Below are 15691 nucleotides of genomic sequence, written 5' to 3'. Positions count from 1 at the left end.
GCCACTGCACTCTATGACAAGCCACTCCACAGTACAACACACCACTCCACTCTATGGCACTTTACTCTACACGACGCTATACCACTTCACTCTATTCCACTCCACTCTATGTCACTCCACTTTATGACATGCCACTCCACTATACAGCGCTGTACTTTACACCACTCCACTCCAAGACACTCAAGACATGCCACACTATGAAACGTCTCTCTACTCTACTCTGACATGCCACTACACTGTATGCCTCTTAAATGAACTGCGCATTATACCACCCCACTCTGCGCCACACCACTCTACCCCACTCCACTCTACTCTACGCCACTCCACCCTGCACATTTCACTGTATGCTATGACACTGTACACCACAGCACTCTATGCCACAATACTCTACACTACGACACTGTATGCCATGACTCTCCTACAGAAAACACTCTATAATACTGCACTCTATGGCTCTCCCCTCTACACCCTGCCAATCTATGACACTCTCCTTAACTTTATGCCTATATAAAACACTACACTGCAGTCTACTTTATGACACACTACTCCACTGTATGCCACTCCACTCTAACACACTGTACAACACACCACAATATGACACACCACTCCACTCTACTCCACGCCACACCACTCCACTCTACAACATTCTACTATACTCCGTGCCCCTCCACTCTACGCCAGTCTACTCCATTCTTCAACACTGTATAACATGCCACTCTGTGGCACGCCACTCCACTGTACAGCATGAAACTCCACTGTATGACACTGCACTATACAACCATCTATTCCCCTACACTCTATGCTGCTCAACGACAATGTACAAAACTCGACTCTACTCCACTCTAACATGCCACTCCACTCTATGACACACAACACCACTCCACTCCACTTTACAATACTCCACTCCACTCTGCAACACTCCACTGCATTGCACTTTACCATACGCCATTTCTCTCTACTCCGTATCCCACTGTACTCTATGACACACTACTCAACTCTACTCCATTAGTCCACTCTATGCTACTCCATTCGACAACACTCCACACCATTCAACTCTATGATACGCCACTTCACTGTAGAACATGCCACTACACTGTATACCACTACACTCTATGCCCCTCCACTTTAAGCCACAGTACAATACCCACTCTATACCCCACTCTACCTTGCACAATGTTCTAAAAAATTATGTCATTTGAGATGCCGTAAGTGTTATGAATGATATGATTCCACATAGTATAAGTGGTTTTAAGTGCTGTAATATTAAAGGGTGTAAGCAGGGCATTGTGAATTGTGAGTTGAGAAGTTTTAGTACTTTGAAGGTGGTGTGTAATTTGAAATGTTTAATTATAACTATAACTTTAGACTTCCTCAAGTGTGTGCAGTTGAATTTTCGTTTGTAAAGAAAGAATAAATAACGTTTTTCTAACTATAGCTAAGATGTAACCTTTGTATTTTTCAGTGATGTATGTATAGGCAAAAAGGAAGCTGCTCTCCACCTAATCATGAGAACTAGCCAGAGTTCCTGTCTTCCTTTTTGCATACTTTATGCAACACTCTAAGGCTGAAAGGGTATTGTCTTGACTATACTGGGTGCTCCCTTGGGTCTGGACAACGCTATACCTCTCTGATGAGTACTAACCACAATGAAACATGTCATGGTTGCTTTTATTCATTCCAGGTTGACTTGGACGGTATTTAACCAATCTAAAACTGTAACACTGTGCCTGGTGTCGTAAAAGACCTTTGTAATTTTTCAGTTCGGTGTGGATGGCACGTGCTAATTCTATGCCTACTTTACTTTAAAAGTGGCAAACGGCTTTGACACTCTAGCTTGGCATGGATGGCACCGTGCTAATCACATGCTTAAAAACTCTGCTAGAGAAACAGATATTTGAAGTGAGAAGAATCAAAGTGCTGATGGTGCTGTAGGGAGCTCCTTATAAAGAGGCTGCACTACATCTAAATTTGGGAACAACCCAGAGTTCCCTTCTTCCTTTTTGCATAATTTATGTAACACTCAAAACCGGAAAGGGTATTGCCTTGACTTTTACTGGGTGCCCCTTGTGTCCAGACAAAACGATACCTCTGTGAAGAGTTCTAGCTAGAGTGAAACACATGTGTCAGGGGTTGCTTTTATTAATTCCAGGTTGGCTTCAATGGTATTTTACCAATCCAAATCTGTAATACTATGCCAGTAGTGGTAAAAGGTTTTTGTCATTTTTCTGCTTGGCAAGGAAGGATGGCACTTGCTAAAGCTACACTTAAAATCTTTGCTGTAAAAATGGCAAAAGGCTTTGTTTACCTCTAGCTTGACATGGATGGCACTGTGATAATCCTATGCTCAAAAACTCTGCTAGAGAAACAGACATTTGAGGTGAACCGATTCAAAGTGTCAGTGCTGTTGTAGGATGTTGCATATAAAGGAGCTGCTCTTGAACTACCCAGAGTTCCCAGCTTCCCTTTTTGCCTAATTTATGCAACACTCTTAGATGGGTATTGCCTATATATATATATATATATTTATATTTGTGGGTATATAAATAAATACATATATATACATATATATATATATATATATATATATATATATGTATATATATATATATATATATGTATATGTATATATATATATATATATATGTATATATATATATATATATATATATATATATATAAACGCACACACATGTATAGTTATACCCATACATATAAGTACTTAACTAAGATTTAGTGACTCCCAAAATAGTAGTTCCTGATCTATTGCCTGCAATGCTGTGACTCCTGATGTAGAGACTTTGATGAAGTGTTGGTACACTTTGTTGAGCACATAGGTGCCCACGCTATTAACAACCAGGACATAGGCTTTGGATGGCCAGTGTTCAACACTATATAATGTGACATCAGAGAGAGACGCAGAGACATATGTGTGTGTGTGATGCTTGCATGACTGCATCTAAGTGATGTAGCCCTACCTCCGTAGTGCACATAGGAATATCCCATTCACTCACATGACTGCTGCACAGACCTGTTGAATAAGTACCTATTTTCTGACAGCTAATGGGTGACGACAGTGGCTAGGTGGATGCAGCCTTAAGGCAGGCTCCATGGTGGAGTACTGGTGGAGGGTCCTGTGCAGATGAATAAGAAGACCCAATGGTTGTGGAGTCCTATACCACCACACCAGTTACCCAAACCTTGTGTCAGTCCCCATTCAACCTAAGTGAAAATCAGTGTGTGGTGTAACTCCTACCAACCAAAACTGTTGTACACAATGCACACTAATTATAGGGGTTATATTGTTAGGTGTAGTTTGGACTTTCCAAAATGGTGTCCCGGGGAGATGGTATAGGCTCTCACAAAATAGCACTCTTGTTTAGGGGTATGAAGCTGCCAAAATGGCAGATTTTTGCAGTGATGCTGATGACGTACAAAGTGAGAATTTTAGAAGGGTATTTAGTGGGGTTTGAGTGTGAGCTTTGCACTTTGAATGACAGCCTTGTTTGTACTCTGTATGGACATTCCACAGTACTTTGGGACACTGCTTGGTATCCATGTGAGGCAGTTTGAGAAACGCTAGGGAAAGGTCAGCAGTTTGTACTGGTGAGCCTGGGTTTAGTCTTGGAATAAAGCAGCTTAACTTACAAAGGTACTTTGTGGCGTTGTTAGTACTCAACAGTGGATTCCTCAAAACTGCAACATCCAGTATTGATAATGCCTGAAAAGGGGTGGGCAGTGAGTGGCAGAACATCTGCCAGACAAAGCTTGGACTGAAAAAGGTGAATCATCTGCCAGCTGGATCATGAGCGCATGCAAAGCCATCTGAAGCTAGCCCAGGGCAGCTTTACGAACATGCACATTGTTGTAGCAAGTGTAGAACCTACAGCTCTCTTTACTTTCCTTCCTCGAGATTTCATCACAGCATTTCTGTAGGCTCATGCTTGTCTGTCATCAATAAGTCCTTTCTTAGTCCATTCTTGAAATAGGCATGTTGCTGAAGTCACTCGTCTTTGGTTGGTCTCCCTTTTTTAAACACCTGCCATAACTCCCCAGCACTACTACATCTACCATGAGCATCTTGCTTCTTGGTGTCTAGATTTATTTTGATGTCACCTTTCTTGATTGCTTTCAGGTTTGTCTGGTCCTTGTTGCACGGCCCCTCTCAGTTAAATAGTAAATGCTAGATGTTTGAACATGCCAAGGTGGTGTTTGCCCTATAACATCTGCTCAAAGTCAATGAAATGTCTCATACCATCCCATCAAGATTGCTGAATTGTCACTGCTGTCGTCACATAACTCCTGTCACATTGGTGTCAAGGGGATCCTGGTATGGTAATAAACAAATTAGTAGAAGCTGGTAGTTGCCCAGTGACTCTTAAGAGGGAATCTAGAGGTGTTAGACCATCAGACAAGTACTCAACAAGAAGGACCAAGGTCGAAAGAACAGCTCATTGAAGATCTTGCTTACATTCGCAGCGTTATCCATAAGAATTCTGCTCGCTCCTTGAAGAAACGAGTCTCAAATATGTCAGTGACATTGGGCGGTCTTCAGGTGGAAAGCTGTCAGGGGATTCCTCTGGCCAATGCACCACAAGACCCAAGATTTTTATGAACGGTCCGGAGGGACTTTCATAACAGAAGGCAGCAAGGGAAGGCGGGGTTGGTGGTGAAATGCTTTCAGGCGGTGACAGGTTCTCCGAAGCGGTGACAGGTGGGCTCGTTGTGTCTTTAAGCCTGCCCCTCCCTCCCCGGCGCCGTGTCTGGGGGCGGACAGCCTGTGACTGAGGCACCTCCCTTCGGTGGCCGGAGCCGGCTGAGGCGGCAGGTGCGTGCACCGAGGGGGTGGAGAGGCCGCGCTGGGGGCCGGTGTTTGCAGCAGCTCCTGGTCGAGGCGCTTCAGTGCAGCAGACAATCAGCGGCGGAGGCTACACCATGTCCTCGGCAGTGAGCGGCGCCGCCGAAGCCGGCTCCGCCGTGGCCCCGCCAGCGGTTCAGCCCCGGGTTTTCTTCCAGAGCCCGCCGCTGAGCAGCACTCCACCGTCGGGGCCCCTGGAGGAGGAGGATGAGGAGGACCCCTCGCTCGCTGCCGCCGCCGCGGCCCACAGGCAGCAGCAGCAGCGCCGGCAGCAGCAGGGCAAAGTGACCGTCAAGTACGACCGCAAGGAGCTGCGGAAGCGGCTGGTGCTGGAGGAGTGGATCGTGGAGCAGCTCAGCGAGCTGTACGGCTGTGAGGTACGTGCGCCGCCCTCCGCGGGCACCGGCACCGGTCCTTTGCTCTGCTTCCTACAGTAAGGGAGCCGCGTCCTTCAGTCGGCGCCTAGACACCAAAAATGACTTTCATTTCGCTGAGGGGAGCGCTGGGTGCGCTAATGCATTCTCTTCTCATCCACTCGGAAGCCTGACCTACCGGGCAAGCGACGTCCGTCGTCTCCATCCTAAACACGCAAGCATGCCCCTTCTCACCCCTGCTTCCTTACCGTAAAGGCGCCCGTTGCTTTACCACCTTCTTGGTACTAATATAGCTCTTGCATCTTTAAAAGAGGGCAGCGCAGCAGGTGCTAGCGTATGCTCCCTCCATCCACTAGCTGGCACAGAGGGCAGCCCTCGGTGGCGTGACGTTTTGCATCCCTAGCGTGTCCGTACAGTCCCCCCTTAGCCCTGCTTTCTTACAGTAATGGAGCCGGCTTCTTTAATCAGCCCTGCTGCCACCCGAGATCTTTACTATTCACTGAGACGGTACCACTGCAGGCGCTATGGTTTCCGCACCCACGTACACCTTGGGAGCCCGAAATTTAGGGCGACCTTCGATGACCTCACCTTTTACTCCGCCAGGGTGCCTCTAGCAGCCGTGCAGGGGGAAGGGGGCATTTGTACCTTAACTCATCTCTCAATCCGCAGCCCAAAAAACATAACTGGTTCTTTGAGCGTCCCACTGGCTGCTTCAACCCCCTCCCCCCCCAAAAAAAAATAGCAGACCATTTTTTAGGGGTTGGTTGAGGAGGAGCCGTCTTTGTTTCTAAAATAGACACCCCAGTTAGTTAATGAAGGCTTCTAAAGAATGTATTGCCATGGGGGGGGGGGGGGGGGGGTTTCTTGAACCATATTACCCCCCCATCAACCTTTAAGCTCTGCATACCTCCGCCTACACCGCTGAAAGGCGAACCGGAGAACGTGCCTCCCCTTTCATCAAGACTTGGGTTGGGGTAAGTTGGGAAGGGGTTTGTTACAGTCTGTGTGGAAGGTGGAGTATCCGCGACGAAGTGCCTGACTTCCTTAGGTTCAGCCACACTCTCCCTTAGTGGGGTACCACGCATTGACGTCACTTAGGGGTCGCAGTTGGGACCCCTGGGTTGCCCCTTGCGACCACTGGCACTGCATTTGCTACGCTTGGCCTCGAAGGTGTCAAAATCAGTGCCTGAAACACAGGGGCAGTTCAGTTCGTCCTCATGGACGTGATTGGGGGTCTCTACTTCCCTGGTTCCTGTCAGTTATTTATTATTAGAATACTGAATAATATTATTCACTATTTGTATAATAAAACATTTGAGTACAATTTGGTGGAATATTACAATGTGTGAGTATGTTGTATGTGTGAGAATGGGTGTGTATTGTAAAATGTGTGTTAATTAACGTAAAGGACATATGGCGTGTGATTGCATTTCCGCTACCCATGATATTTTGGTGAATTGACGCCCATGGTGCCACGTCACCACCCGACCCCCCTCCCCACTACCCCAACCAAACGTGTTCTGTTTATTTTTCTGTTCTTGTGGCTGCTGTCACCTTAATAAGCCATTGTGCCCTGATCTGAGCCGGGGATCAGCAGCCCTTTGCCAACTGTACGGCGGGGATTACGGCTAATGCACTGTCTTCAGCAATCAAAGCCCGATCCTATGTGATTTAATTGTGTCTAATGAGACTGTCCGTGCCGCTCCTGGGTGCGTGCAATAATTCCTAGAACCGTGCTTGCAGGGAGAACTCACTTGCACGTCATACAATTGGTAGCACACGCGCTCATCCTTTGACTTTTGTGAGCGAATACCGGCTGCGCATATTTTGGACGTTTAAATACAGACACAATTTGTGTTTTCTGTTTATAGACCTTAATATTCACAGCTATTGCCTTTTAATAACTGATGTCCCAGAGGCGTAGCTATGACGTCAATTGTTCTACTGCAATCGGAGAAAATGCCCCCCATCAACTTGATCAGTAGTTTAAAAAAAAAACACGTATAATTGGAGTGCAGTGCGACCTCACATCCGTGACACACGGTGCCGCTGCACATGATACACTGTTTATAGCTGTCTCTCTTCTCCTTCTGCATCTCATCTAAAATGAGGCATTATTGGGGGGCAGTGTCTCATCTAAAATGAGGTATTATTGGAGCAGGGGGCAGAGGTGACCGCACAATTGATCAGTTAATGGTCCTAGGGTAGGGAGCCGCACCCCTTCTTCACTTTCTAATGTTAGATGGCAGGCTGGCTGACCCTTCAGGTGGGAGGCTGGGGGCATGATGTGTTTCACATTGAAGTACGTGATATCCAAGTTAAAGACGCCTGGATCACCATTTACATGTTTAGTGGTCAACTGTCCCAAACCGTGATGATGTTTTGCCAGCCCTGTGTGCTTTTTTTTTTTTTTTTTTTAGCTGATGACACTAAGGATGATGCTGGGATGTGAAGACCATGATGTTATTGGTAAAAGTGACACTTAAAGTCCCAGCATGTTTAGTGTTGATGGCTGACAAACCAGCAGTTACTGAAGGTCATATGCTATGGACCATTTGACATCTATAAGTATCCCTTGAAACCGTCTGGTGCTATAGGGCTGAAATGTAGCCACTCACTGGACCTCAGTAAGTATTATAAGTGAATTGATGTGCGGACCTTCCGTTTCGGGGTGAAAATTGGCATTGCCAATGGCCTCCATTCACAAGCATGACCAACTGGGGCTACGGGTTTAAATGTTTTCTTTAAATATCTCTTTCTAGGAATTTTAAACTGTGCATTTTTGTAGATGAAATTTAGTGCAACGTTTTCCACTATGGACAGACAAACCTACTTTTTTGTAATTCCTTATAGGCTGTTAGGATCTTATTGTTCTGTAATACTGCTTGCATCCTTGCTTCGTTTACTGCAGTGAATGAATACACATTTCTATTGATCAAAAAGACCAGCACTCTAGATGCAGGCTGAGCTGTTGCTTCTATTGATATATTGATGGACCCGAGCAAGGCTGTCCTGCAGTGAAATAACCCACCAGCGGGTCATTTCATCGTAGGGATTGAGATGTACACCCATGGGTTGCAAGAGTTTTTTTTTTTGTTCAATGATAGAGCTTTGCAATTATTGATTGAGTAGGCGATGGCGGTGGTCAGGCTTAATTTTGTTAAAAATAAATAAATAAAAAAAACGGGCTCCACTGTTTACAGGACAGTCTCAAAAGGGTTGGACTAAATTTGAAGCATCTGAGCAATTCAAGATCGTTTAGTGCCCATATGAATGCAGAAAGCCCAATATCCACGATTTTGTGCGTCCCCTCACAAATTTGGTTGCACGAAAACCTTTTTGATTGGTTCAACACCCCTTGCACGCCTCCTGCTGCTTCACTTCTCATTGGTTCGCACTTAATGTATTCAAAAGCATGTAATACAGCAACCGCACCTGCCACTACAGAAACCAGGCACGCCTTCGGTAATAGGCCTACAAACAGGTACATGCGCCTGCGGCAGCCTAAAGCTTTGAATACATCTAGAAGCATGCATATACTCGCCTTTTAATTGCATCTGTTATTCCTGATTTATATTGGCCAAATGTCGTGCCTTCAGGTTCATCAACGGCGCACCACTCGAAGTCACGCCTTGCACGTCCTCTCCTTGGCACAGCTACATATTTCTTGAGGGTCTTTTGGTTAAAACACACTCCCACTAGTTGAGCTGCGTCTTCAGATGTGCCCCTTACATGCAATTTTACGCTCATTTGAAGTCACGTCTGATGGTCTGACCCTCAGTACTTGTTCTGACTTTGGACTGCCGTTTTTGAGTTCGTTAAACTTTGGCTCCCCCTCCCCTTAGACATCCACTTGCCTGGACCTCCCTGGCAGCCATTTTCAGGTACACTCAGGCGCACAGCCCAGCAGGCCTGCTGTATATGTACTCACACCTTAGACCACTTTCTCGTCGGCATATTCGTCGTATTATTCCCTCCTATTGGAAGCTTGCTTGCACTGGACAGTTTTTGCAACACTCCCCGAGGGACTATCAGGAGTCAGTCAATTTGGACAGCAATGCCACTTGGCCTCTTAGATGGATTTCATGTCTTTTGTTTTGAGTACTGGGCATTGTTTGACCTTTCTTCTACTGTCACTCTGCAACGAGGTTTTGTGGGCAGGCACCAAAAAGCATTGACGTCACACGAGCCATTTAATAGAGCAGCACGTGGCTAAACACCGTGTTTACTTTCAGAATCCTCAGTCCTGTGGGTTACATAGAAAATGTGCCCGGTTTGGAAACAAATTAACCCGGCATACTAATGGCTTGGTTTACTGCAGCAAATGGAAAAAAGGTCACGCGAGTTGGAGAAAAGTAAGTCTGTTAAAGGCCTTGCTACTGTTTCTTTTACCGTGCTCAGCTCTCCAGGAGAGGGCGAGCCCTGTTGTCATGCCTGTGAAGCCTTGATCCTGACAGCTCTGTAGTCGCATACACCCTAAAAGGTCAGGGTCTCTTTGGACATTACCATATAGTTTGTGGTCCAGTCATACTGGGTGGCTCAAGACAAACATCTATTAGTCTGGTTTTTTGGCCTCAAAGCATTTCTTTCCCTGGCAGAGCTGTCGCTTTAAGAAACGTGCGTTTCTGTCGAAGGAGCCCTTTGAAGAGGTGTGCTCCTTGTTGCAGGCAGGGCTGGACTGGGAACCCAAAGCAGCCCCTGCAAAGTAGGTCAGACCGGACCCTCTATGGTGCGTAGCAAGTGCAGTGATTGAGCCAGTCCACTAGTAATGGGACTGCGGGGGGCAGGTTTGTTCTCCTTCAAGAAACTTTGGGGGGGGGGGGAGCAGCAAAAATGGTGCATTTTACAACCGTTTTTCATGATTGATATATAACTGTATTAGCTTTTAAAGCACAAATAATAACTAATGAAGATCTTATAGTGCACCAGGATGCCACGATCTTTTCTGGGGCCCTTCCATGATTCCTCACTATCATCGGCCAGCAGTGCCCCTCATCTTTCCATAGCCCATGTCCAGGGGTGCAACTAGACCCAGTGTGGGGGGGCTGAAATTTTGAAGTGTAGGGGGCAGAGTGATCTTTAGAGCCTGTGTTAAAATTACTAATTGGGACCGCAATTTAACGCTAATAAATATTGCATACTGGTAAAGAAGACCTGACAGGGTGTAAAATGTAGTGTTTTATTTTCTAGGACAATCAATACCAAATGAAATATTCTAAAACACACCAGGCCCTTTAGAATGAGCCTCTGCATAATCCGGTATTTGTTTAGTAAATGCACTTTCAAGCATGCTGTGCTTTTGCAATATTAGCAAGATAGACTAACAAACCCAGAGACAATTCTCTTGCTGTCATGGGCAGGATGCCTTATTTTCAGGTAATCTTACCACACTGGATGAAGAAGCTGCAATCCTTGGTAGCATACAGTAACCCTGAGTTCCAACTCCTTAAATATTCTTGTTTTTGACACTCCCATGGTCTAAAATGCAACATGCATTTGAAAATTGTTGCCCGTTTGTGAGAAAGTAGCCTCTTTCTAGCCTTGTTACCCCCACTTTTGGCCTGTTTGTGAGTGTATGTCAGGGTGTTTTCACTGTCTCACTGGGATCCTGCTAGCCAGGGCCCAGTGCTCATAGTGAAAACCCTATGTTTTCAGTATGTTTGTTATGTGTCACTGGGACCCTGCTAGTCAGGACCCCAGTGCTCGTAAGTTTGTGGCCTATATGTATGTGTTCCCTGCGTGGTGCCTAACTGTCTCACTGAGGCTCTGCTAACCAGAACCTCAGTGGTTATGCTCTCTCATTTCTTTCAAATTGTCACTAACAGGCTAGTGACCAATTTTACCAATTTACATTGGCTTACCGGAACACCTTATAATTCCCTAGTATATGGTACTAAGGTACCCAGGGTATTGGGGTTCCAGGAGATCCCTATGGGCTGCAGCATTTCTTTTGCCACCCATAGGGAGCTCTGACAATTCTTACACAGGCCTGCCACTGCAGCCTGAGTGAAATAACGTCCACGTTATTTCACAGCCATTTTACACTGCACTTAAGTAACTTATAAGTCACCTATATGTCTAACCTTTACCTGGTAAAGGTTAGGTGCAAAGTTACTTAGTGTGAGGGCACCCTGGCACTAGCCAAGGTGCCCCCACATTGTTCAGGGCCAATTCCCCGGACTTTGTGAGTGCGGGGACACCATTACACGCGTGCACTACATATAGGTCACTACCTATATGTAGCTTCACAATGGTAACTCCGAATATGGCCATGTAACATGTCTATGATCATGGAATTGCCCCCTCTATGCCATCCTGGCATAGTTGGCACAATCCCATGATCCCAGTGGTCTGTAGCACAGACCCTGGTACTGCCAAACTGCCTTTCCTGGGGTTTCACTGCAGCTGCTGCTGCTGCCAACCCCTCAGACAGGCATCTGCCCTCCTGGGGTCCAGCCAGGCCTGGCCCAGGATGGCAGAACAAAGAACTTCCTCTGAGAGAGGGTGTTACACCCTCTCCCGTTGGAAAATGGTGTGAAGGCAGGGGAGGAGTAGCCTCCCCCAGCCTCTGGAAATGCTTTCTTGGGCACAGATGTGCCCAATTCTGCATAAGCCAGTCTACACCGGTTCAGGAGACCCCTTAGCCCTGCTCTGGCGCGAAACTGGACAAAGGAAAGGGGAGTGACCACTCCCCTGACCTGCACCTCCCCTGGGAGGTGTCCAGAGCTCCTCCAGTGTGCTCCAGACCTCTGCCATCTTGGAAACAGAGGTGCTGCTGGCACACTGGACTGCTCTGAGTGGCCAGTGCCACCAGGTGACGTCAGAGACTCCTTCTGATAGGCTCCTTCAGGTGTTGCTAGCCTATCCTCTCTCCTAGGTAGCCAAACACTCTTTTCTGGCTATTTAGGGTCTCTGTCTCTGGGGAAACTTTAGATAACGAATGCAAGAGCTCATCCGAGTTCCTCTGCATCTCTCTCTTCACCTTCTGCCAAGGAATCGACTGCTGACCGCGCTGGAAGCCTGCAAAACTGCAACATAGTAGCAAAGACGACTACTGCAACTCTGTAACGCTGATCCTGCCGCCTTCTCGACTGTTTTCCTGGTGGTGCATGCTGTGGGGGTAGTCTGCCTCCTCTCTGCACTAGAAGCTACGAAGAAATCTCCAGTGGGTCGACGGAATCTTCCCCCTGCAACCGCAGGCACCAAAAAGCTGCATTACCGGTCCCTTGGGTCTCCTCTCAGCACGACGAGCGAGGTCCCTCGAATCCAGCAACTCTGTCCAAGTGACTCCCACAGTCCAGTGACTCTTCAGTCCAAGTTTGGTGGAGGTAAGTCCTTGCCTCCCCACGCCAGTCTTCATTGCTGGGAACCGCGACTTTTGCAGCTACTCCGGCCTCCGTGCACTTCCGGCGGAAATCCTTTGTGCACAGTCCAGCCTGGGTCCACGGCACTCTAACCTGCATTGCACGACCTCCGAAGTTGTTCTCCGGCGACGTGGGACTTCTTTGTGTGACTTCGGGTGAGCACCGTTTCACGCATCCTCGTAGTGCCGGTTTCTGGCACTTCTCCGGGTGCTACCTGCTGCTGAGAGGGCTCCTTGTCTTGCTCTACGTCCCCTCTCTCTCCTGACACAATTTGCGACATCCTGGTCCTTCCTGGGCCACAGCAGCATCCAAAAACGCGTACCGCACGATTTGCAGCTAGCAAGGCTTGTTGGCGGTCTTTCGGCAGGAAAACACTTCTGCACAACTCTCCACGGCGAGAGGGATCCGTCCACCAAAGGGGAAGTCTCTAGCCCTTTTCGTTCCTGCAGAAACCTCAGCTTCTTCTGTCCAGTAGAAGCTTCTTTGCACCCACAGCTGGCATTTCCTGGGCATCTGCCCATCTCCGACTTGCTTGTGACTTTTGGACTTGGTCCCCTTGTTCCACAGGTACCCTAGATTGGAAATCCATCGTTGTTGCATTGTTGGTTTGTGTCTTTCCTGCATTATTCCCCTATCACGACTTCTTTGTCCTTTGGGGGAACTTTAGTGCACTTTGCACTCACTTTTCAGGGTCTTGGGGTGGGCTATTTTTCTAACCCTCACTATTTTCTAATAGTCCCAGCGACCCTCTACAAGGTCACATAGGTTTGGGGTCCATTTGTGGTTCGCATTCCACTTTTGGAGTATATGGTTTGTGTTGCCCCTATCCTTATGTGTTCCCATTGCATCCTATTGTAACTATACATTGTTTGCACTGTTTTCTAAGACTATACTGCATATTTTGGTATTGTGTACATATATCTTGTGTATATTTCCTATCCTCTCACTGAGGGTACACTCTAAGATACTTTGGCATATTGTCATAAAAATAAAGTACCTTTATTTTTAGTATAACTGTGTATTGTGTTTTCTTATGATATTGTGCATATGACACTAAGTGGTACTGTAGGAGCTTCACTCGTCTCCTAGTTCAGCCTAAGCTGCTCTGCTAAGCTACCATTATCTAGCAGCCTATGCTGCTAGACACCCTATACACTAATAAGGGATAACTGGGCCTGGTGCAAGGTACAAGTACCCCTAGGTACTCACTACAAGCCAGTCCAGCCTCCTACACCGTTCAGCAACACAAAACAACAAACCCAGTCAGAAACTGCAAGTCCATCACAACAATGCATGTTAGAAGGAGCAGAATATAAAATAGTGGCACTTTTTGTTAACCATTCCCTCTGCCTATGACCTCCTCGACCCTGACACTTCTTACCCTGATGGCCCCTGTCCACTCTCCTTTCCTCAGTGGACACAGCAAAATGTCCCGGGTAGGATTGTGACAAGTCTCATTGTTGACACACTATAGAAGATGGACATTCTCCAGGCTCTCAGTGGCTCTCACTGCCTGCCCTGTTACACAGAGCACTAAATCTGCCACCTCCCACACATATATACATTATTGCTCCTTTTCCTTCCCTCGCCACTTGTTAGTGGCTAGAGGCCTAAGGCAGTGTATTTATGACCCACTGTTCCTTCTGTCTTGGGAAGACCATCCATTTGCCATTCTCCTTAGTGATCTCCTCATTTCCTCTTTCCTCATCCATTTTTCCTGTTGCCAGCTGTTTGTGGTCCCCTTTTATGTCACTTACAGGACTATACAAATAAGCAGCATAATAATTTAGGCCAGCCAACCAGCACAGTCCCTCTGCATTGATATTCTAAGCTATTTAAAGCAATACTGGCTACTTTTACTCCCTCTTGGTATTACAAGATCTCTCTCTCTCTCTGTCACTCTTTCTATGAGTCTTTGTATATCTCTCTTTGTCTCTCATTCTCTAATCGATAATTCAGTCTTTCTCTCTTGCCCGCCCATAGTAGAGTGTGAACATCAGCAAGATGCAAAAATACTGTTCATTCCTAAGAGAAATTGAGAAAGAATATGTAATTTTCACCAAACAATCCTGTTTCTTTCATTCCTGCCTGTTGGCATCTTCCACACCTATCAACCACATAGTACAACAGCCCCTTTACCCTACACCACTCAGTAGTTCCTCCCCTGCCCCACATCCTACACCCACATAGCGCTTCCTTGTCCCCTACCCATCTCTCTTCACAATTCCCTCCCTATTTTTCGTCAGGCCTTATCCTTACACAACCAGTGTTTAATCTGTGCCTGTAGTTTTTCAATCACCAGATGTTAACTTAAAGCAAGAGACACCAAAGCAGCAAATGTAGAGCAAGCAAAAGATAGTAAAGCAGTCTCAAAAGTTGGAAGTAGTAATAAACAAACCTGCAAGAGTGAGTTAAATAGACAGGATCCGTAGGGTGGCAGAAGGTGGAATCATATAATCAAACCAAAAGAATGGAAGGGATCCCATATACGACTAACTGCAAAGCCTCAAAGTGTAGAGCCCCTTCAAAGCACTACCTAATTGAAATAAAGGAGACTGTGTTCTGAGGACATAAATAAAGGTTGCAAACAAATCTTTTACATCGGAATGAGGGCAAGACAGAAAACGTCTTCGCTAAAATAGAGTGCAGTGCTGTAAATGATTAGTGTATGTTATACGTCTCACTCAGAGTGTGAGGTGTGTGAGCCTGAGTCTCTGATCTGCACGACGATATGGGCACAGTGTTTTGGTGTTCTGGGCTTGTTTGGGCTGTGGCCCAAGAACTGCAAGCCACGAGTCAGGACTGCAGATAAGTACATTGCAACCTTGAGGTGCTCACCTTCAGCTGTTTGTATGTATGTGTGTTCTGCAGGGACAGCAGTGTTTTGTAAGAGTCTTATTTCCCTGCATCTGCAGATACAGTAGATACTTAGAAATAACAGAACCTCGTAAAGCGCTAATATTCGCTGGTGAACACAGCAAAATAACTTCAAATCCGGCAGGACTACATCCCTCGCTCAGTGAGCTCAGCCCACTCAACTGACGGGGAGGGCTAAAGCACTCTTAGCCCAATGGTTGTTGCATGCCTGCCCCCTCTCA

The 15691-nt window shown here is 46.6% G+C and overlaps 1 protein-coding gene across 1 annotated transcript in view; it reads left to right on the top strand.

Annotated features, from left to right (window-relative positions):
• The first annotated feature begins 4309 nt into the window (after nt 1-4309).
• PPP1R14C (protein phosphatase 1 regulatory inhibitor subunit 14C) overlaps nt 4310-15691 on the top strand; it is a 292882-nt gene continuing 281500 nt past the window's right edge. Inside the window, exon 1 of the mRNA XM_069234297.1 lies at nt 4310-5232. Coding sequence (XP_069090398.1) covers nt 4933-5232 — 300 coding nt within the window. The 5' untranslated portion in view covers nt 4310-4932. The remainder of the gene's footprint in view (nt 5233-15691) is intronic.

The sequence above is a fragment of the Pleurodeles waltl genome, chromosome 5 (genome assembly GCF_031143425.1).
Source record: "Pleurodeles waltl isolate 20211129_DDA chromosome 5, aPleWal1.hap1.20221129, whole genome shotgun sequence".
Taxonomy (NCBI): domain Eukaryota; kingdom Metazoa; phylum Chordata; class Amphibia; order Caudata; family Salamandridae; genus Pleurodeles; species Pleurodeles waltl.
Note: the sequence above shows the minus strand (reverse complement) of the source record. Positions and strands in the feature narration are given on the sequence as shown.